Here is a 24,948-nt window from a genome sequence, read left to right as displayed (position 1 = left end):
AGGAAGATAGGGATACCCACAGTAATATTGCTGTTAAGCATTTTTTGGAGGTCTCAGCCAATGAAATATAATGTCTAAAAAAGTTGGAAGGAAATCCTGTGGTCATCTCCTTTAGCACATCAATAAAACAGCTATAATATTATATGAAGTAAGTGACCTCAATAGGGTGTGGGTAGAAGAGCTGTCTGAAAATTAACAAGTATAATAAAAAAAATACATTCCAGCAATTTAAAAAGATTTATTAATTACCTGTAAATAAACTTCAAAAATGATAAAAAGGAAATTGTAAAACTAAATCAAAGGGGGAAAGAAGTTTAAATAAGCAGGGAAATAACATTTTTTTTTAATGTGAAGCTTCAGTGTTAAGTAGATATCAATTTTCCTCAAAATAGGCTATAGACATAAAAAATACCAATCAAAATTCCAACAGAATTTAACATGAAACATCTGAGTCTGAAATTCATGTAAAATAAGTAGTTCACTACCTTAGAAGAGCCAGTTCTGGAAAAAAACAATGTGTGTGGAGAGGATAATTCTTTCCTAGATATTAAATTATCTACTAAAGCTGTTGTAATAAAAATATGTGCTGTTTGTGAAAAAATAAATACAGTATAACAATGTAATTGATTAGAGTTTCAAAAAATAAAGCCAAATATCTATTTGATACATATATGCTGGGGACTTTATTACAGGGTGCTATAGATAGAATGTTGTATTCCCCCCAAATTCCCATGTTGAACTACTAATGCCCAATGTAATGTGATGATATTAGGAGGTGGGGCTTTGGGGAAGAGATTAGGTTATAAGGGTGGAGCCCTCATAGAGGGGATTAGTACCTTTATAAAAAGACCCTGGAGAGCTCCCTCCCCCCTCTGCTATGTAAGGACACAGTGAGAAGATGGCTCTCTCATCTAAGCAGGCCCTCATCTGACACTAAATCTTCCAGTGTTTTGATCTTAAACTTTCCAGCCTCCAGAACTGTGAGAAACAAATTTCTGTTCTTTGTAAGTCACCAGTCTGTGTATTCAGTTATAGCCATCTGAAAGGACTAAGACTCAGGGTGAGACTATGTCAGTGTGCTTGTGGAACTTAACAGTCTAGTGGGAAGTTACAGGTGAAAGAGACCAATGAAGAATAAACAAGAATATAGTATTCATACTCTACAAAGAATTAAAATAGAGTACCTACATGAGAAAACATGGCCATTTTATTAAATAGTTAGGAAAGGCTTCTTTCCAGAGATAATATTTAAGCTGAGATAGTTGTGATTTTTTTGGCTTTAGCCATGCCAAGAGCTGAGAACAGTGTGTCAATGGAGTTGGTGCAGAGTGAGTACAAAGGTCCCCATGAGATAGTGGCTTTCTTATGTCTATTTAGGGAGCAGAAATGAAACAAGCTTGGTAGGAACAGCACCGTTAGAGGTGCTGCACAGGTCTAGTGAGGAGATGATGGGAGTCTAGATGAGGAATAACAGTGGTGAGATGATGAAAGGAAAATTCTACTTCTGAGGTAGAGTTAAGGGGATTGTGGGCAGTGGGTAGGATTTGGAACGTTGAAGTGAGAAATTGAAATTTTTGGTTGGTGAACATGGCTGACTAGAAGGGGAGCCAAGAGTTCTCATTTAGACATGTAGCATTTAAGATACCTATTAGGCCACCACACAGAGATGCCAAGCAGAGTGGAAAAAAATGGACTCTGGAGTTCCAGGATAGGTCAAGGATGAGCATGTATATCACGTAGTCAAGGGCATGTGGGTGTTACATAAAGACACGGAACCAGATGAGATTGTTTAAAAGGAGAGTGTGAACATAGAAGTGGAAGGAGCTCTGAGTGAGTCCAGGTGCCCTCCAGAGTTTTGAAATGAAGCTAACGAATTAGAGCCAACTATACAAACTCAAAAGGAGTGGCCAGTGGCATTGGAGTATAAGCCAAGGAAAGAAAGTGCTTCATGAAGAGAGTGGTGCACAGTATGGGGAATGCCAAAGGCCACGAAAGATAAGGATGAAGAAGTGACCATTGGCTTTGACAACATGGAAGTCATTGTGGCCCTTGACATGGGCAGTCTCAGTGGCTTGGTGAGAATGGGGCAATGACTAGAGTATAATGGAGAAAGAATTGCAAATGAGAACAAGGACACATGCCTGCAAATGACAACATTATAGGGAAAATTATTTGGTTCAAAAAATGTTTTGGGGAAAGTCATACATATAGAAAAAACAGAATGTTTTTGTTCTACTCCACATCATTCAACCCCAAAATCTGACACATTAATTAAAGAGGTAAGTACTAAAATAAAATCTGATCTGATACTAGAAGAAAATATAAAGATATGTTTATAGCCCTGGAAAAGGAAATTTTTTCTTAAATGTTAACACAGAAGTTATACAATAAAATATTGATTAATTTGAGTGCATTAAGGTTAAAAACTTCTGTAGGATAAAAAAAGCATCATAAACAAATTACTGAAGTAAGCATTTTGAGAAGTAGAGAGAGCATAGATTAGGATCTGTATCTAGATTACATAAATAAATCAAGAAAATGACACAAAGTAAGTTGACAAATAGCAAAGACTATGAAGAGGCAATTAACTGGGTATGTAAATATATTTGATCAATGAAAGAAATGTGAAAAGATGTACAACTCGTTAGTATCCAAGGGTTTATAAACTTAAAATACTAGTTTTATCTATTATATACATAGGGATAAAAATGTTGAATGTTTGATAATAGTAGCTATCAGTTTGGATTTAGAGGTTTCTCAACCTTAGCCCTGTTGACATTTCAGGACAGATAATTCTTTGTTGCCTGTCTATGCATTGTACAATAGTTAGCAGTATCCCTGACCCATTAGATGCTGGTAGCACTACTCCTCATTCCAGTTGTGACAACAAAAAAATGTCTCCAAACTTTGCCAAGTAAACTACTGTGAGGTGGGGTGATTTCTCTAGATTTAAGAATCACTGATTTAGAGGTGATTACATTCTCACATGCTACTCTCAGGAGGGTAGATTGGTATAGTCATTTAAGAAAATAATTTTGCATTAATTACTATAAAGAAAAATATACACATCAAGGCTCTGTCACTTCCAAATGTGCCCCAGAAGGCCTGTGTCATGACATTTACTGTAGCAATGTTTGGGATAGTGAGAATTCACAAAGTATAAGTCAAACGGCAGGGAATTTAAGCTCTGGAGTACCATGGCGTGATTAAGAATAATGAAATAGATTTGTATGACTGAGACTGAAGAAGTATTGTTAAGTGTAAAAATCTGTAGGAAAATATGTTCTATATGATGCATATTGCTCAGTATGGCACATTTATATGCACATAGATATATACGAAACCTGTAAAAAGGTAAACCCTAAACTGAAGATAGTGGTTACCTCTGGAGAGATTCTCATCCCAGAGTGGTGGTCAAAGGGAGGCTGTATCTCTTTGAACTCTTTTTTGTAATGAGAAAATATTCATTTATAATCTCTATAAATAAAAATGAATAAAACTTTTATAAAGAGAAAAATAGTACATACTTCTTCCAGATTATTTGGAAAAGCACATTATTATAAAAAATATAAAGAAGATAAGTGCTAAAAATTATTTCTCTGTTATTTATCATTACCTTGGTAAAGTTTTTCACTGTGATGATTTTAGGGAATTAGCTTCTCCCGTGTGTACATAAAGTCAGGATTACAGTATACATAGACTTATTTTATCTTGTCTGTTTCAATTAATCATATAATTATGTAATTTCCCTAGATCATTATATGTTCATTATAAGACAATTTGAATAGTTGATCACTGGGACATCTTGTTGCTAAACCGTTATTTTGTATCATTTCACAACTATAAATAATATTTTTGGTTATCCTCCTAGAAACCTAGAAAGTTTTGTGATTTTTTAACTTTTTATTGTTAATACTGGTAATACTAAACATTTTCCTTATGTGTACTAGCCACTTTTGTTCTCTTTGGTTATGACACTTATATTCTTGAGAGCTTAATATTTTGCTGGAAAATGTTTGGGTATTCTTTATAAATATGTTTACCTAGTGGCTAGCATGTATCAATAGTTAATTATCAGTAATGTTATTATTAAACATAAACAATAATGATGACTAACAACACTTTGTGTTTATGTAAAATATTTTGAAATTTGCAATTGCCTTTTATTTTTATGACCTTGTACATAGACTTTCTTAAAAATTATTATTACATTATTATAATAATTATAATTAATATATTATAGGGAGAACACATCTTCCCTTCTCCTAAGGTTTTCTTTCATCTAGGGCATGTCCTTTAGGGTGGGCTATGTTTTGCGGTAGAACCAAACAATCCCAAGATTTCAGTGGATTAAAAATAATGTAGATTTTTTTTTTTAACCCTTAGGGTAAGTTAAAGGATCTGCCTTATGTCATCCTCACTCCAGGGCTTAGGTTTGTTAAAATACCTTTCTGAATGCTGTCAGTCATTATGGCATGAAGTAAAGGGGCTCTGATATTCTTGTATCTGCTCTTAAATTCTGCAGCTCAGAAACTGCTTCTTATGTTCACTCACAACTCATTGACCAAAATGATTCACATGTCTCCTCTCAATCATAAAGGGTCCAGAAAGTCTAAGTGCTTAAAAAGAAGAAAACCCAAAATTTTCTTTTATATTTCTTTGAGTATTTCTCTTTGTCTGTTATCACTTTTGTCTGCTTCTCAGACTTCTCTTAGGCCTTCTGAATTCATCTTCACATCTCTTGGCTTCTTTCCTATTTCTCCGTTTCAATATTTTATTTATAACTACTGAGAGATGTCTTCAACTCTATCTTCTAGATTACTAGTTTAACCTTCAGATAGGTCCTTCTAATTATTAAATCTGCTCATTTAACATTTTTATTTTTTAATTAATTAATGAATTAATTTTTTAGAGACAGAGTCTCACTCTGTCACCCTTGGTAGATTGCTGTGGCATCACAGCTCACTGCAACCTCCAGCTCCTGGGCTTAGGCAATTCTCTTGCCTCAGCCTCCTGAATAGTTGGGACTACAGGTGTCTGCCACAACACCCAGCCATATTTTTGTTGCAGTTTAGCCAGGGCCGGGTTTGAACCTACCACTGTTGGTATATGGGGCCAGCACCCTACTCACTGAGCCACAAGCACTGCCCTCATTGAACATTTTTAGTTAGCAGTTTTTTAATTTTAGGAGCTCTTTTTCTGTGCTTGGAATGCTCTATTTTCTTAGCAGTGTTAGATAGGTAAGAATATACTTATAACTAAAATTTTTAAAATTCTTTTAAAAAATAGAATTATCTCGTTAATTCTTGGGAAGATGTTCATTTGTTTATGAGACTCTTCTCATTTTGCTGGTCAGAGCTGTGTCACATGGCCACTGTAATATATAGTGAAGACTGGAAACATCACCCTCCCAAACAAAATAAGAGACACAGTTGGAAGAGACACAGTTTTACACTGTTGTTCCCCCACTTCCAAATGTCTAGTGGTCTTTGTAAATGAATGTCCAGGGTGCTTAGATGGGCCAGTGGTGTGGGTATGCTCTGCATCTGTGTGGAGCCATCCAGGCATGGTGTGGGTCTCCTCACCAGCAACAGCCTTCTTCTAAGTCTTCTCCCCACTTTCTTTGGCATGTGCCTTTGTCCTTATTCTTGTAAAATGGCTGAGGTTCCTCTGCACATCCAAGTAAAGAGATAGACAAACAGTGCAAACCTAATAAATCTGCTCACTTTTTTTTTTTTTTGGAGGCAGAGTCTCAAGCTGTCACCCTGGGTAGAGTGTCGTGGCATCATAGCTCACAGCAACCTCAAACTCCTGGGCTTAAGCAATTCTCTTGCCTCAGCCTCCCAAGTAGCTGGGACTACAGGTACCCACCACAACACCTGGCTATTCTTTGTTGTTGTTGTTGTTGTTGTAGTTGTCACTGTTGTTTTAGCTGTCCTGGGCCAGGTTCAAACCCAGCAGCCTCAGTGTATGTGGCCAGTGCCCTACCTGTTGAGCTATGGGCACTGCCCAATCTGCTCACTTTTAAAGAGCTATCCTGAAATCCAACCCAGTAACTTTCACTTGTATTTTGCTGGTCAGAGCTGTGTCACATGGCCACTGTAATATATAGTGAAGACTGGAAACATCACCCTCCCAAACAAAGTAAGAGACATAGTTGGAAAAGGAAATGGAGCAAGTTGAGCAATAGGCAGTGATTGCTACTGAAAGTAATATTATTTTTATTTTAGAGAAGAGGAAGCTCTCATTAACAGAGATTAAGATCATCTTATTATAAAGTCAATATATGGGTTGACTTATGTTTCTTACAAATTTATATGGTAGAACTTCTTTAACTTGACTGCCCAAGGACTGTAACAAACTGGTCAGCATACAAAAGTTGTCAACATAAAGAACTAGGCCTACTATACTGATATGTACATGTGGTGCATGTCTGGTATGTGAAAATTATGTCAACTTAAGAAGGTGGTCAATGTAGGGAGTTGGTCAACTATGGAGTTTCTACTACATATTGAAGGTTTAGCTTCCAATACCTAAGAACATGAGTATATTTGGAGAAAGGGCATTTAAAGAGGTAATTAAAGTAAGATGAGGTCATGTGTGTGGACTCTACTCCAATATGGCTGATGTCCTTAAAAAAAAGGAGATTAGGATACAGGTATCCACACACAGAGGGGAAAGACCATTCACAGAGAGAAGATGGCCATCTGCAAGGAAAGGAGAGGTCTCAGGAGAAACCAATCCTGCTGATACCTTGATCTTGGACCTTCAGAATTGTGAGAAAATGAATTTCTGTTGTGTAAGCCACCTTAACAATAACCTGTGTTATTTTGTTATGGCAGCCCTAGAAAACTAATGCAGTAGTGGAGCCAAGATTTGGTCCCAGCTCTAGTGTCTAAGGCCATGCATTTAAATATTTAACCGTGTTTCTACAATGCCTGTGACAAATAAAAAACTCCTTACATTCTTATACCTTAGTATCCTCATGTGCACTTATTTCCAGAGATTATGATGAGGGTCAAAATGGATGCACCGTGCACGTTGAGTTCATGTATTCACCATCTATTTAGTTAGTACCTATTGTGTGCAGTGTATTATGGAGATAGAAAGGTGAATCATACACCGCTTCTTTTGTGCTCATGAAAAGCTCCAGCATTTATGCTAATTCACATTAAGATTAACATAAATGTTATGTCTTAGCAGGTGAGGGTCATGACGTACTTCATACTGTTCTTAAACAAATCCATTTGCCATTTGTTATTGAATTTACCTTATTAAGTCAGGCCATATTCAGAATAATTCTTAAATATAGAAACTATTCCTTACCCACTCTCTCTTGGAAATGTAGCTCAAAACAAACTTCTTTCATTTAGAGCTTACAAAAAACAGTGGGGAACACTTTGATGAATGAACGTGTTGTTGCTCTAACCTTTCATTACAAACCAAGAGTGCGAAAATGCTTTAAATCATTTCAGTGTTATAAACTGTAAGACGTTTAGGCAATCAAAATAGCCCATTGATAAAGTGACGTCTGGGTTTCAACATCAACAGTATTACTCATGGTAATCTGTTTGTATTACTCGTTATTGTTTAACTGAAGGGCGCCTAGAAGACACTTGAATGCTTTCCTGCTCATTTCTAAGAGAAGATCCTTGAACAGGATTAGACTGAAGAGTTGTTATTGATTGAATAGATATTAATCAGACTCTAAACTGCTTTGGATTTCGGTGAAAACATTCCAAACTCTGAAGCTGTCCCTGGGCCATTTTCATTGCTTTTTTTAGGCAAAGTGCTAACAATTTCCTCTTTGCCTATTTTTTTTTTCCCCAGGAAGGAGCAACTGTGTAGCTTGTTCTTTTGGTTGTATATGGCATCATTGTGCTTACAAGGGGAAAACTAAAAATAGGAAAATGACATCTTGGTTCAAGAATGCTAAGTAACTTTATTTGGGGTTGTGATTGGCAGACGTTTGGTCCCCTGACGACTTTGGTCCTCTGATGTCACATATATGTTGCATTAGATGGCAAAAGATACTTGACAGGTATAGTTAAGGTTACCAGTGAGAAGACCTTAAATAGGGAGAATATCTTGGTTTCTCCAAGTGGGCCAATGTAATTACACAAATTCATCAAAGTGAAGGAGACACAGAGAAGTCAAAGAAGGACTCAACAGGCCCATTGCTAGTTTGCAGGTAGAGGGGCCACCTGGAAAGCATTAGAAGGAAATGAATTCTGCTGATGTCTTGGATACTCCTGAAAGCAGATGATCCCCCAGAGGCTGCGGAAGGGAATGCAACCCTGCCCACACCTTGGTGTCAGCCTGTGAGACCCTGAACCGAGAACCCACCCACACTGTACCTGACTTCTGACCTAGACAGCTATGCCAGTTAATAGGGGGTGTTCTTTGAACCTGTAAGGTTGTGGTAATTTGTTAAGGTAGCAGTGGGAAACTGAGGTGGAAACAGATTACTAAAGAAACTCAATCACTCACATACCAAAGTCATGACTTTCTGATAATGTCTCCTCCGGCAGTGGGAGATTGTACATGTCCTTGCCTTTCAGGTTTCCTACGGCCCGTTGTATCCATTTCTTCCCATGTTCCCCTATAGGCGTACACATTCAGCTTGTTTTCTGAATCATACACAGCAAAATTCAAAGTCCACAGTTAGCATTTGTCAAGGCATCCCTGTCAATGAATTAGTTGTGGCACTCATATTTTCTAGGTCAGGAAACATTAGTAGGATCTGTGACTTGGACCTTGCCACAGTTTGATAATTCTGGAACAAAATGCTTGTGGGACTTAAATTTCTGACTTCTTATGGGTTGACATAAAACTTTCTGTGTTCACAGTAACTAATTTGGAAAAGGAAAGGAAATCTAAGTCATATTAAAATATGAAGCCCACCTTCTCTTCAATTCTTCTCCTGTCTTTGTTTGTATTAATGGCACCTTCTCATCCCACCCAGGATATTTTAGCCATGCAGGATAGAAGTCATCTTTGATTGTTCTCATTGACTATAACTTCTTCTTGTCCCTCCATCCCACCCCAAATTTAGTGAATTGCTGAGTTATATCAATTCTACCTTTGTACTGTCTATACCTCCTATAAGAACTTTTTAGTCTACAAGCACTTCTCTTATTTTTCTCTTCTCTGCTCTGGCCCAAATACTCTTCTGGAAGTGGTGTTACTCTGTTGCATGAAAACTTCATTTCCCATGGAATCAAGTTGACATTCCTCACTCACTCTGGCTTTGAAGGCCTGATATCACAGGGTCTCAATCAGCTCCAACTCCTACTTTAGTCCAGGGAATTATTTGTTTTTTGTTGTTTGTTTTTTACTTGAGATGATTGCTCCTGGGACTTACTCATTTTGTTCATTCTTCTGAAAATGCCCACCTTCATTTCTTATTCTGTTCAGTTTTCAAGAACCATGTTAAAGGTCCCTCCTGTGAGAAGCTGTTTCTCTTTCTTCTTTCCTCTGTGGTTTGTCAGATACCACATTTCTTTCTTATTCCCAAAGCAGTATAACTGGTTTTAAGCATTCACAGTGTCTGTGGTCAAACTAGGGTGTTAAAATGAGTTTTAAAGACTGTTGCTTTTTAAAATTGTGTTAAATACTTATTTAGTCATTCAGTGGTTTTGGTTTGAGGTAGGTTATATGTAAGGTAGGATTTCATTAGTGTATTTGGGTAAGGAGAGAAGTGTCACTCATATTTGTGACGTGGGAATTGTAATCATACAGTTATTTGGACATTTTCTGCTGGCTAGACTGATATCCTGATTTGTTAAGATGTTATTCTGTCTCCCATTTATAATCTTATTTTAAAAATGTAAAATTAACTGTGCATGAGCTTAGAACAAGAGGTATATGTGGGGGAATGAGTAGCAAGAGTCATGAGTGGCAGACAGGCCAGGACAGGATTGGGTGGGGGGAGAAAGACATTGCCAAATGTGTATATCTATAATATATGCATGGATAATATCAAGAAAAATGTGTAATATTAAATTATACCTATATAATTTTATTCAAAATTGAATAATCACATGAACAATGACCCAAAGGAGATATGACTTAAAGATTATGAGTGAGAATTCTAGAATCCTATTCTGTGGCTTCTCCCTCGACTGACTGTGTGACCCTTGTGATAAAATGATTTTCTTTTCTTCCGGGTAAATACCTAGTAATGGGATTACCAGATCAAATGGAAAGTCTACTTTTAGTTCCTTGAGAATTCTCCAGACTTATTTCCAAAAGGCTGTATTAGTTTGCAATTCTACCAATGCTATAAAAGTGTTCCCTTCTCTCCACACCCTCACCAGCAGGTGCAGCTTTGGGACTTTGTGATGTGAGCTCATCTATTCATTTAGTGACTGTACAAAGCATTGAGCTTCAGTTCCGTAGAAATAACAACTCCATGTTTGCATTCATATTTTAGTGGTTTATGTCATATTTAATTACATAATTATAGTAACAAATACAACTTACCAAAAACAGAGTTTTGAATCATGTAAGCATCCATTTAACTAGTAACAAAAGTGATCAGAAGATACCGAAGGGTGGCCCAAGAGTCAGGAGTATTCTGTTGTGTGAGCATCAAGCAGAGCGGTTTAACAGAAGGCATGAGAAGTGAATCTTCAGAGTCCATAAAATGGAAGTCAGTTATTTGGAGCTGCAAACACAGTGGTAGTTCTCAGACTCTAGTACGCATTATCTGGATGGTTTGATAAAATACAGATTTCTGAACCACAACCTGCAGTTTCTGATCCATTGAGACTAGGGTAGGGCAAAATAATTTGGACTTCTAACAAGCTTCCAGGTGATGCTAATTCTGCTGCTCCAAGGAACCCGCTTTGCAAACTATCGAGCTGCAGCTAACTTTGAGTGGGGGACCAGTCTCTTCAAACATTAACATGTATAGAGCAGAAAGCCGAGTGTTATTTCTCTACTACCTCTATCTGCTATGTAGTGAATATTTCTCCTATAGTCAGGCATTAGGTTTCCTATTACTCTGGGTCCTTGGTATTGTGTTGAAATTTTTAAGTGTGTATGTGTGTCTACTTGGGAACTTTATTTGGAATTTGGAGGAGGATGAAATGAGGGCTTTTTGAAGTCTTAACATTCATTGTCTTTTAACTCTCTTGAAGCGGATAACACTACTAGTTAGCAGCCTTGCTGGTCATGCTGTTTTCAAATCTCAAGTCCCCAGATCTCTTCACCGAAAAAATTTTTTAAAAAATTTATTTCTATGTCTCAGAAAACTTGTGTTTGGCAATAGCTTACCAGCTGCAGGGTGGAGAGGCAGCAGTGTGGGTGTGCTGTCAGCAAGCTGAAGACTTTGTCTGAGAAAGAAACAGATTATCTGATTGCTCTGTAATCTCCCTTTCAGAACTGGCTGACGGAGCTGGAGATCTTTGCTATAATCTTCTCAGCTGCCATCCACGACTATGAGCATACCGGAACCACCAACAATTTCCACATTCAGACTCGGTGAGGATGTTGAAATGCTTGGAGAAGGAGGCAGGAGGGGTCAGGGGAAAGTTTTAGAAGTTAGAAAGGTGTGAGTCCCCTTTCTTTTGTATGGTTGTCCTATTCTGGGTTTCTGAAAAGATGAACCTATAAACAAGAAATCAGCCTGATCAGCTTCAATCAAGACTCAGAGTTTAAGAAACCATGGGCTCCTATTTCTTATATTTTATTTAGATCTAGTATAGATATCCTTTTCTTCTCTATTTTAACACCTGCTGCTTATTTATATATATTCTATGCATACTCTATTTCTAATAAGAGATGGAATAGTTTACATAAAGACCCATGAGCCACATAAGCTAAATCAATACGGACAGGGATGATTGGAGTGTTCCTATTGGTATTAACAGTAATTGTTCCTTCTGCCATCCGACCTCTGGAATTCTCATAAAATGCTCTTTCATCCTTTCTAGTTTCATTCATACCTGCTTTGTTCAGTGTTTGCATCACTCTCTGGTACAGGGCTTGGGAGTTAGAGTTTCTCTTCTAGGCCACCTTCACCACAAGCAACCTGTGTACCGTTCGTAGTGAATTGCGCAGATAAACAACAACCTCTGTTGGGGGCACAAATATGGGTCCAAGTGCCCTGCTCCGAATCTTCAGACCTGTAATAGACATCACTAATTGATCCTGCTATTTTATTTCCTCCCTAAGCTGTGGATTTATCCTTACTCCTCTCAATACAGAGTTACAGGCAATCAGCATGAATCAATTGTTTTTTCTCCTTAGGATGAATCTTTGAAGCTTTATTTTCCCTCTCTTGGCCTAAGAACTTGCTATCTTTCAAGACAGTGATGTGGAACTGGAGAGAATCTGACAATAGGGTTAATTGAGCCTTGACATAGGAATCAGAAGAAGCTAGGATTTGGGGAAAGGTGGCACCTCCAACTTCCATAATTAAATCATTTTCCCCTTGAGCTGTGACTGGTTTTGATACTGGTCTTCAGGCCGAGAGAAAGCAGGAAGGGATGGGAGTTTAAAGCCAAATAAATACTTGCTGATTTCTCTTCAAAAAGCAGGTGCATACTCCAGATAGGTTTGTGTTCATTAAATCAATCTACATGTATTTAATGAACTCAACACTTAATTATGGGGTACACAAAAGAAGACAATATCGTCTGATCTCTGTTCAGAAGGGGAATTTCAATGGAATGAAAGGAGACAAAAGGACTTGAGCTGGTTGCTTTGTTCCTCCTTCCAGCCTCCTCACCAGAGAGTAATCTCAGCTGCTGGGAAGCAGCCTTCCCTGGCTGTTCCAAGGTCTTTAATGCATGCAGGGAATTCCATAGAGAAGCACCCTTAAATGTGTGTCTGTGGGAGGAACCTTTGCCGTGAGCAGAGACATGGAGAATAGCACCTGCCAAGGAGGAGAGGTGGGCGGAACAAGTGTACGTGGATCTTGCCTGGGCACCAATGTCCAAACTCGTCACAACTCAGAAGAAAATGGCTTAATTGCAGGGGTTGAAAAATGGTTTAGCATCATAAATTACATGTCACTTGGTACCTACTGTATCAACATACATAAGAGCAGATTTTTACCTCAGGATTTTCATGTTTTGTGTTATCTCCATAGGAGGTGGAAAATTCCAGTGGGTGTAGTTAAGCTTGGTTTGGAATGAAATTTAAATATTGACTCTCTTCAGTAGAACTTTTTAAAATATCTCAGCCCATGTGATCCCTGTTCAGAAAATTAAGTCAGTGACCAGGTCCTTTATCTTTTGATAGATAAAATGTTTAACCTAGCGCTTTTAAGGTGTGCTAGACATGTCCCAAAGTTTGGCCCATGACAGGTGGAAGTTATCTTGAGAAGCCCTGGCCCACTTGTCAGAGTACCTCTAAAAGTCATTTAAACCTCTGGAACTAAGCTTCCTTGATGAGAAATAGGTAAGCTCTCATAATCTGAACTTTCATTAAATTAAAGGTATTAAGATAGCATACAGCCCTATGTTTGGTGACATTCAGTTATAGAATAGTTTTTACGAAAGGGACTAACAACTGACATATAATCTTTATAATCTTTCCTCTCAATTTTCCATACGTACCTTTTGCATAGAATAAGTTTAAGGGCAAAAATCCCAGGCAGCTTACAGATAGCAAATAAGTTTACTCATACCAGTAAGCTGCCTGGTATGAGTTTCATGAATTAACAACCAAAAAATAAATAGATAAATAAACTACTATGTTCATTGAATAAAATAAAAATTAGAAAACTAACATCATTACAGAAAATAAAAGGAAGTTTGATATGGCCATAGTTTTAAAAATCACTTTTGCTGCTAGTAAAAGGTATTGATATCTTGTTATAAAACAGTTTTTAGAGAATTCTCAGGAATGGTGTTACATATTTCCCAGTGCAAATGTATTGATAGTAAAATATTGTTCATGCATCTATGGATGATTTGCGGTATCGGTTGAGCATTTGGTTCATGTAAATGGCACAGAGGCAAAGATCATTTCTAACCATAGGAGAAAGTGATAGTGCAGTGTCCTCTGTCAGAGTGGCTGGAAGAAACCTCAACTGTCCAGCATCCTCACTTTGGCTTGTCTTTCGGTTCAGGTCTGATTCAGCTATTCTGTACAACGATAGATCTGTGCTGGAAAATCACCATTTGAGTGCGGTCTATCGCCTTCTGCAAGAGGATGAGGAAATGAATATTTTGATCAACCTCTCAAAGGATGACTGGAGGTAAGGATGAGACAGGAGAGAGATTTGGAAGCCAGGGAAGGAATATACATGAATATGCTGCTCTGACAGCAATAATGTCTTGTTTGAAAGTTTTATGAGTGTTCTCTCCTTCTCTTTAACTCTCTCTTTCTTCCTCTCTCTTGCTCACTTATTCTGGCTGTGTGTGTGTTGTCCTTCCATTTCTCTCTGTATAGATGTATTTCTTAATGACATAGATATTCAAATATTTACAAATCAAGGCAATAGGATGTTATGATTAAGTTTCAACCACTTTATTTTGCTAGCTTTACATTGCTTTTCTGTTCATGAATAGGGAAATCAGATTGAGTCAAATAATTCTATATTGGGCTAAAAATTCTCAAGGAAGAAAGTTTGAAAACCTTCTAAGTGTCTGATGACAATTTGGAAATATTGTTTGTTACCTTAGGCAATGTCTGTTGCATTTATCTGAACTTCCTGAATCTGAATTTTATCATTCGACATTTGTTTTTCACCTCTGATTTGACATTTTCTGAGAAAATTATTTCAACAATTTAAAAACAAAATCCTGGGCACTTAATTCCATTGCCTAAATGACATTGTGTGTCTTTGGATGTAGGCGTACCTGACTTTGAATATGGACTCAGTCATTTACTAGTTTTATGACACTGGGAAAGTCATTCAAACTCTTTATAACTTTAAAAATATAATTTCTAGAAAGTAGATAACATTTACCATGCAGTGGGGTTAGACTGATAATAAATGACATAATCCATTTAAAATCCTTAGCACACTTTGTGGCATATATAGCCAGCCTGCAGATCATTGTCACTACAAATTTAGGTAAGCGTGTTTCAAAGCTTATGGGCCAAATTGTCTAAATCCTTAACAAAGTTTTAAATCCACTGTTAACTCAAATAGTCCTTATATTTTAATAAAACTATCAGGTTTTTATTGAGTATCTATGTGCTTTTTGCAAGCATTCAGAGGAATAAGTCATACTGAACAATAAATCTGAAACTGAGTTTCAATAAGAGTGGCTAAAATTCTCCATAAAACTTCAGTTTATTAAAACATAGGGCAATATTTGGCTCAAATTTTGTTGGAATACACTGAGCAGAGCACTTCAGTTAATCAGTGCACACCTTTGGGAAGAAAAGAACCCTCTAACTTAAAAGCTTGTAAGAAAGTATAATGAAAGGTTTGAATATGGCAGAGAACAGCTTCACACATATTCAGATACATCATAGTTTTGAAGGATTTGTGTGAGGAGATTGTTTAGATAGTGTATATTTTCCCTGGCCTCGTGACAATCTATAATAGCAACATGCTCCAAAGCTTGCATAAATGTCTCTAAACATATTTCAAAGCATGGATATGCTACTTCTGTTGTGTGTATTTTTGTTATATATTTCTAGCTTTACTATTGTTTCTACTCTGTTATAATCATAAACTTCATTGACTCTTTCAGTCTACAACTAGCTTAGTGATGCTGTTTTAAGCAGTACCTAAACTCATAACCACTTGGAATGAACTGGCACATATCAGTTCACACTGGAACACATTGGTACATACCAAGGCAACCATCCTTGTTTTTATCTTTAGCTCTGCATTCTTATTGGTGGGTACTTGCAAAGTGCCAGCTGAGATTAATTTGAATACTAACTTTGATCAAAACAATTAAATGATTCAGAAAATCTTAGGTGAATTTAGTGTAAAAACAAATGGCCAAACTAATGAGTTGAAAATACAGTTTAATGAAGTCTGTTCATGCTACCTTATATATTTGTGTTTCTTATTCAACATTATCTTTATTATCTTGAAGAAAGGGCGAAATATAAATATTATCTCTTTATCTCAAAGAGAGAGTGAAAATAGTAAAGTATCTCAGGTATTGAAAAACCCTAATTCTGTGAAAACTTCTCTATTGTTATAGCCTATAGTACCATGTTTCATTTCTTTCTTTTTTTTTTTTTCTGAGACAGAGCCTCAAGCTCAGAAGAGTGCCGTGGCATCACAGCTCACAGCAACCTCCAACTCTTGGGCTTAAGTGACTCTCTTGCCTCAGCCTCCCAAGTAGCTGAGACTATAGGCGCCCACTGCAATGCCTGGCTATTTTTTGGTTATAGTTGTCATTGTTGTTTGGCAGGCCCAGGCTGGATTTGAACCCACCAGCTCTGGTGTATGTGGCTAGTGCCTTAGCTGCTTGAGCTACAGGTACCAAGTCCATGTTTTGTTTCTACTCCTAGTATTTTGTAGGATTTTATAGGCTAAACAAATATTGTAGTTGATGACGTGTTAACTTAAATTATATAAATTTAGTGTCCTCTTATATTTTCATTCAAAGGTAGCTTTTACAATACTGTTTTGTTATTTTATTGTATTTTATTAATTTTTAGATATAGTGACCCAACACATTAATTTATTATTATACATTAATAAAATATTAATTTATTATTTAAGACCCTTTGTTAATTTTACTAACCAAAAGATAGCATATGTTTAGTATCCTACGTTTTTCTAAGACAATAATTTCAGTAGCTGATGGATTCTATTTGGACACATAAATGCTTTGGACTTTAGAGAACCATTGGAAATGAATATATTACCAGATACTTTATTTCACTGTAGACTAACATGAAGTTTTGCTCTTGGCAGACTAAATAAGCTGCTAAAAACTAAGCCTCCTGCAAATAACAACTATTATAAATACTACTGGCAAGATTTCTTTTTTATAAAAAAGAATGATTTGAGGGCTCAAAAGGGTGAACAAAGTCAGGTCGATTTTGAAAGGATATCAAAATTGGTGCATTTGCTGGTTTTGTGACTAACTCTGCAAAACGTCTCAGTTAAGGCGACCACGCATTGGCTAAATATATCTCTGATAAAAACTCTACCTTCTTTCTGGTTAGAGAAATCAAGTTGGGGACCTGGAAAAGCCAGAGATTATGGAGAGTGAGGTAGAACCCAGAAAAGAGAAATTTAAATAATGAGAAACTAAAATTCTGCTATAACCTCTGACCAAGATTATGGGCAGAATTATATACACTTACATAACATTGTATACTTGAATATGGTATTTTATACTTGAATTATACACACATGGGGCAGACTAAAAGCAGCCTGAGTTGAGAGCCAATACGTTGCTCACTGTAACTGTAAAGAGCTTATATTATGAGTGTAAGTAAGCTAATTAGCTGCTAAAACAAAGTATCAGTAATTTGCACAGCAAACAGAACCCAGAGTTTCTAGAACTTTATATTTATATAATCTAAATGATATAGAAAGAACAGAAAAATATGATTTATTTACAAGAGAAAAGACAACCAGTAGATATACTTTCCAAGATACCCATTGTTGGAATTATCAGACAAGGACTTTCAAAGCAGTTGTATCTATGTTCAATGAAGTAAAATAAAATTCGCCTATTATGAATGAAATATAGTAAAATTTAGAAGTAAAATGAAAATTTAAATTCTAAAACAAACATTTTAGAACTGAAAAAGAAAGTATCTAGATTTAAGATTTTCTGCATAGGCTTAGTAGCAAGATACAGAAGAAAAAAGGAAGAATCAGTCAATTCATTTTAAATTTCAAATTTAGAAATTATTCAATTTGAAGAAGAGAAAATAGATGTTTATAAATGAGCAGAGTCTTAGAGAACTGAATGGCAATTTCATATGATTAAGCATAAGAGTAATTGGAACCTCAGAGGAAAGAAAGAAAATGGGAAAGAAAAAAATATTTGAAGAAATAATCACTGAAAACTTCCTAAATGTGGTTAAAGATATAAGTTTATAGATTCACAAAACTCAACAAACCTAAAACAGGACCAATTTAAAGAAAGTACACCTGACCACATATTGTAATTAAACTGCTTGGTGTCAAAGATAAAATTGGAGAAAAATGACATTACTTATAGGGGATAATATGAATTACTGTGAATCTTTCATCAGAAACTGTGAAAACTAGAGACAATGGAATAACTCATTTAAAGTACTAAAAGAAAAAAATGTCAACACAGAATGCTATGCCCTGTGAACCGCAGATGCATAAATGTATTCATGATCTATATGTATATGACTTAATAAAAAAAAAGAATGAAGTTGTAATAAAATTGTTTTCACACAATAGAACACAACAAACAGGAATAGATAATCAACAATTTGTTTTATGAGATATAATTTTGATACAATACTTTGACAAAAATGCCTCAAAGATGAATATGGAGATCAATGTACCTTGTGAACATAGATATTATTCTATAACAATCCTTAAAAATAGGGCAGCGCCTTTGGCTCAAAGGAGTAGGGCACTGGCCCCATATATTGAAGGTGGTGGGTTCAAACCCGGCCCTGGCCAAAAACTGCAAAAAAAAAAAAAATTAATAATATATAAATTATAATAATATATAAAAACCAAGCAGAGTGTGATGGTTAATTTGTTAATTTTATATGTCAACTTGTCTGGGCCATAGTGTGTCCAGATATTTCATTGAACTTTATTCCATATGGTTCTTTGAGGGTGTTTTGGGATGGGATTAACATATAAATGGGTGATTGAGTAAGGCAGGCGGATTGCCCTTCCTAAAATGAATGGGCCTCATCCAATCAGCTGAAGGCCTAAATAGAACAAAACGCTGACCTTTACTTGAGTAAGAGAATATTCTTAATTGAGTAAGAGAGAATTCTTTCTACCTGCCTTTGGACTAAAACATAAGCTCTTCCTGGGTCCTAGGCCTGCTGATCTTTGTACTGGAACCACTCTATTATCTCTCCTGAATCTTCAAATTGCTAAGTCACTCTGCAGATATTAGGACTAGTTGATGTCCACAAATGCATGAGTCAATTCCTTGTAATAAATCTCTTCCTCTGTATGTATATATTCTATTGGTTTCTCTGGAGAACTCTGTCTAATATATAGCATTTATTCTAGGAATATAAGATTAATTCAATACTGATAGAAATAATTCATTATGTTGAAAAAACAGTAAAGCATATAATCGTTTCAATAGATCTATAAAAAGCATTTGACAAAATTCAGCACTCATTCTTATTGAAAACTCTTAAACTAGAAACAGAAAGGAACATCTACATAAAGAGTACCTGTGAAAAATCTATAGCTATCAAACTTAATGGTGAAATACTGAATGCTTTGGGGGAATAAGACAAGGATCTCTATTAATTTCATCAACATTGTATGATGTCTATATCAGCAGATGACTTGATTGTCTAAGTAGAAAATCTTAAGAATCTATAGAGAAGCTACTTTTAATAGAACTGATGATGAATCTTACAAGGTTACATACTACAAAGTTAATATAAAAAATATACACTAGCAACACACCATTGGAAAACAAAATTAAAATTTTCTTTTCGCACTAGAACGAAAAATATAAAATGCATACATAGGGTTTGTATGCAAAATGTAAAGTAAGGTACTTTTACAACTCAATATAAAACAAACAACCCAATTTTAAAGAGGGAAAGTTTTGAAATGACATTTTCCTAAACAAAATATGAAAAGGTGCCTGACATCAACAGTCAGAAAAGAAATGCAAATTTTTTCAAAGAAATGAAAACCACAATGAGACGCCACTGCACATGCTCTAGAAGTATGGCTGAAATTAAAGGCGGCAAGACCAGCTAAAGAAAAACTGGAAACGTCACAAGCTCAGGATCAAAATATAAAGTGATACAACCACTGTGAAAATTCAGTCTCTTATAAAGTCAAACATTGAGCTGTCTTATAACCAGCCATTCTACTTCTAGATGTTTGCCCCAGAGAAATGAAAACATATCTACACATAGTGTCATACATGCATATTCACAGCAGCTTCAATCACAGTAGCCCCAAACTAGAGTCTAATAACTCCAATGCCCATCAGCTGGTAAGAGGATAATAAATCGTTATATCATCATACAATGGACTACTATTCAGTAACAAAAGAAAATAAACTATTGATGAACCCCTACATGGACAAATCAAGAATCATTATGTTTAGTAGTGAAAGTCAGGAACAACAGAGTGCATTCTTTAATTTATATCTGTCGTGTACATACCTGGGAACATATGTGTATATATAGTGCCTATTTTAATGTATGATATATTAACGTATGCATGTATACCTATATACCTACACACACATATATATATATTTTACCTACACATGCACACACACATATATATATGTGTGTCTATATATTCCAGGAGTGCCAAAGAATGTATACACATTTTAAAATATGTTATCTCTGTATTTCATTCACTGTAATCAGAAGTGTCTAGATGTTGATGGCAATCACTTTAAGCACTTCTCGTAATTGCAGAAGTCAAATGTGACTTGTATTATCACTATATTTTGAATATTAACAATTTTAATACGGTTTTTTTCCTTTCTTAAAATGTATGCACATTTTTGGCACTGTGTGTGTGTGTGTGTGGTGTGTGTGTGTGTATAAAACTAGAAAATGCAGACTATTCTATAGAGAGAAACAGATTAAAATTTGCCTGGGCTAGTGATAGAAATTTTGGTATCATGATTGCAGGGGTATTTTAAAAAGCTTGTTTAAGTGTTGAAGTTCATTGAATTGCATAGTTTATATGAAGCAGCTTATTCTATATAAATTATACCTCAATGAAGTTGTTACAGGCAGAAAAAGATCAAGGGTTGGCAGTGTTTGGGGGAAGGGAGGGAGAGGTGACCAGGTGGCACACAGGAGATTTAGGGTGCTGGAATTGTTCTGCGTGATACTGTAAGGGTAGACACGTGCCACGATGCAGTTGTCAAAACCAGCAGAACTGGACAACATGTGAACCCTGATGTAAACAATGGGATTGTAGTTACTATAACGATATTGGCTCATCAGTTATAACAACTGCATCACTCTAGTGCAAGATATTAAAATAAGAAAAAATCTGTGCAGAGAGACAGGTGCCTGGGCACTCACTATACTATCTGCTCAATTTTTCTATAAATCTAAAACTGCTCTAGAAAATAAAGTCTATTTTACTAAAAGATGACATACCTATACTCAAAGTGGAATATGGATTATCAATCTGTCTCCGCGGATATTTTCAAGTTAATTCTTTCTTAAAACTCTGAATTCAATTGAGAAGTGCTTTCATATACTTTTCAGTTTTGTTGGAATTTTTCCTGAGAGTTAATTTTCCAAGTTATACATGTATTCCACATATCACGTTCCTAATAGTTTCCTTAATCCTTAACCTTTATTTATTCCTTATAAAAACAAGCTAACCTCAAAAACGCAAATGAGATTAGATATGTCAGAAATAATTAACTGACTTCAATGAGAAGTGTCAAAAAATAAACTAATTTTTACTTTCCATTTTTCACCTCTATCCTTTTTTCTCCATGGATATCCCTACAAGGGAATTTCGAACCTTGGTCATTGAGATGGTGATGGCCACAGATATGTCTTGTCATTTTCAACAAATCAAAGCCATGAAGACTGCTCTGCAGCAGCCAGAAGCGTAAGTGGGCCTGTGACGTCTGTGTTTGTACAGATGTTTGAACTGGGGCTTGTCCGTGTTTTCATCCGTTTAAAACCTATCTCTTTCAACCTGACCTTATTGAGTGATCTCATGAAGTGATGATGTTTGGTGGAAAGAGCACGAAAATTGTACATGTCACAATTAGATATGTTCTCATCAAGGCTGAAATAAACAATAGAGCCAGTAATTGTTCTTCCCAATTAGAATTTAAAATATTTCCCTGTGGGAAACTAAGTTATCGAAGATCCACTTAATGCAGAGACAACAAGTAAAAGTCAGTGACTCTTAGATTCTTGTTGTCTTTTTGAATGATGCAGTTATTTTAGAAATGGGTTTGAGTCAAATGAGTCTGGTTCAATAAACATAGAGACTAAGCTGATGAATAGCCCAGTTATAGAATGAAACGATGCCTTTTCTCCAATTTAGCTGATGTAGGGGTTGAGACAGGACAGTAAAATGGATTAAAAAAATAATGATTTGGCCGGGCAGTGTGACTCATGCCTGTAATCCTAGCACTTTGGGAGGCTGAGGCAGGTGGAGTGAGACCCTGTCTTTACTAAAAAACAAGGAAAACTAGCCCAGTGCTATGGCAGATGGCTGCAGTCCCAGCTACTCTCTCGGCTGAGATAAGAGGATCTTGCTTGAGCCCGAGTTTGAAGTTGCTGTGAGCTGTGATGACGCCATGGCACTTTACCCAGGGTGACTGAGAGTCTGAAGAGAGTGGGCATCATGCATTTAGGTGCTTTTGTTTTACAGAATTGAAAAGCCAAAAGCCTTATCCCTTATGCTGCATACGGCAGATATTAGCCATCCAGCCAAAGCGTGGGATCTCCATCATCGGTGGACAATGTCGCTGCTAGAGGAGTTCTTCCGACAGGTAGCTCGCTGCTCCGCTGTCCACCGGGATATCATCATTGGATGGTTTATGAATTTTACATATCAGCAACACTATGATAAAGATGACTAAGAGTACAGTGATTTTCTTTGTCGGGGGAGGGTTGGTTCCATAGTTGGTTTTTTTTTTTTTTTGTCTTTCTGATCATGTAATGTTTGAGTCTTACTATAGTGCTAAGTCTCAGAACATGGTGCTTCTAAGTTGGACATTTGTGCTGGGAAATAAAAAAAAGTGTTTCCTTGTGGCAATCTTTTGTCAAAGTGTCATTTAAGGAGTTGGTTTTTTTCTTTTTTTTTTGTTTTTGCTTTTTTTCTAGTAAATTGCCAAAATGACAATTGCTGTGGCATTGCCCTGTGGGAGTAAGATGTTAATCTTAAACTCATTTCTCTCTTATAATTGACTGAGTTGTTTCTTTTGAGTTAACAAACCCATGATGTGAAATTCCAAAACCAGGTGTGGCATTTTGGGGTCAGGAAGTCACTTGGCACTACTGTTATAATTATATTTAAACTTAACTACATCTTAAGATCCAGAGTTGTATGGTCTCTAAGAGTAGAAAGAGTGTTTAAGAAGTATACTTTGCTTTAAAACAAATAAACAAAAAACATAAAGAGAACTAGAGAAATTGAAAGGGAAATAAATGCATAGCACTGAGACTAAAATTTCTCAAGTGTGCTCACGTGCGCTAACCCCATCTCTAGAAGAGCTGCCATTTAGACATCTGTCTGCTTCCAGATGTGCCAGCCTGAGGCTGAAGGTGTAACATGCAGACTTGAGGACCTAAATCACAGTTAACCCAAATAAATACAGTTAATTCTTGTTAATTCAAGCAAAAAGTTTAATAGCATAGATTCAGAGATCTCTAAGGTGCCATAAAACAATACTTATGAATATTAATCTCAACTTAGCTCCCCAAAGACAAGAGATAGGATCTTTTGCTGGTTGTAAATCATATAACTTAGACTTGTGGAAGAAGATAATACTTCTGTAATTATTCTTACTCTTACGATTCTAGTTTGAGTGTAAAAATTGTATCACATAAGGGGTGTGTGTGTATGTATTTCCTTCTGAAGCTGTCCAGTCTGGTAATGAACTAGGACTAGAGTTAAGAGCATGTTAAACCAAAGCCAGAAGGCTCTTTGGTAGAGATTTTATACTACCTAGCTTTTGGTCTAGGTCTAATGACATTACTCATCTCATTCCCAATAGTCTTACTTGATTTAGGTTTTTCTTGTGTGTGGTGGAGAAGGATTTAGGGTAAGTTCAAATCACATGTTTTCTTAAGACCTTTTCAGCATTAAACACGTGGCATTACCTTCACTCTGTCCACCTACACACACGTACACACATATATGTACCCCCCAGCTATTACATGTGTACACCAGCAGGAACCCTATTCAGCGTGTAGTTATTTCTTTTTGCAAAGTCATCTTGGTGTCCCAAAGAGTTCTCAAGGGGAACCCAATGGTGTGGAGGAACTAGAGTGACACAGGTGACTCTGCAAATACATCCTTCATTGAAGGTTCAGTTTAAGCTATTTTTCTAATATTAGTAAGAAGATTTTCTCCAAATATCCACTCCCTTGTCATATGCTTTCTTTGATAATACTTTTACAATAACACCCCCAGTAGCTAGGCATGTTTGATCTGTGGCCAAAGGATAAATCATAGCTAACTCATATAAGTGTGGGATATTGAAGTGATTCCTTTTTTAATTATGAGAGAACGAATATGAATTACTTAAATGTGTGAATGCTATTTTCCTCGTAAAGGAAACCTTGTTTGTGTATGAACACATATGCTTGAATTGAGGAAAATGTGCTGGAGGCAATGTGAAAATACCATATTGAATTTCTTGCCTGTTGTGAATGGAATGTTAGCTCTCCGGACTGGAATTATTTTTTGGTAATTATAAGCCAGTAAATTATTTTTATTGACCTAATATTTTAACCTAGGTGCCATAAGTCATAGTAAATAACCTACATAGGAGAAGTGTTGCCTCAGCTCTTAACAATAGATTTTAAATTGGACAGTTCAAATGGGAAATCTCAATGGGACTGTGAAGTCTTTTTAAAAGTTACATTTGGAAAGTTGGGTTGTATTTCAAAATAAGGGCATAGCCTCAGTACAGATGGACCAGAGCTTCTATGCCTTTCTAAAAGAGTAAGTTACAGCTTCTATTTTATAACCATATTTTACAAAATCTAAGCCACTGCCTCAGGGTGATTTTTGATGAAATACTGACTTTAGGGAAGTAAAAGTATGTCTCTTTGGTAAATACCTCTTTTTGTAAAAGTCTTAAGATACACTTCCTTTGTTTTATTGTTGGGTCTGCCCTGATGATCCCTGAT

At 36.2% G+C, this 24,948-nt stretch overlaps 1 protein-coding gene across 4 annotated transcripts in view; it reads left to right on the top strand.

The window, feature by feature from the left end:
- Positions 1-24,948, top strand: part of PDE1C (phosphodiesterase 1C) — a 651,334-nt gene that overhangs the window by 542,565 nt on the left and 83,821 nt on the right. For all 4 annotated transcript variants that reach the window (XM_003788560.2, XM_023512469.1, XM_003788562.2 and 1 more), the window contains 4 exons: positions 11,387-11,487; positions 14,084-14,212; positions 21,581-21,682; positions 22,460-22,580. In XM_003788560.2, coding sequence (XP_003788608.1) covers positions 11,387-11,487; positions 14,084-14,212; positions 21,581-21,682; positions 22,460-22,580 — 453 coding nt within the window. The remainder of the gene's footprint in view (positions 1-11,386; positions 11,488-14,083; positions 14,213-21,580; positions 21,683-22,459; positions 22,581-24,948) is intronic.

The sequence above is a fragment of the Otolemur garnettii genome, unplaced genomic scaffold (assembly GCF_000181295.1).
Source record: "Otolemur garnettii isolate 467f Iridium unplaced genomic scaffold, OtoGar3 scaffold00028, whole genome shotgun sequence".
Classification (NCBI taxonomy): Eukaryota; Metazoa; Chordata; class Mammalia; order Primates; family Galagidae; genus Otolemur; species Otolemur garnettii.
The sequence above is the reverse complement of the archived record's forward strand: the minus strand, read 5'-3'. Positions and strand labels throughout refer to the sequence as shown.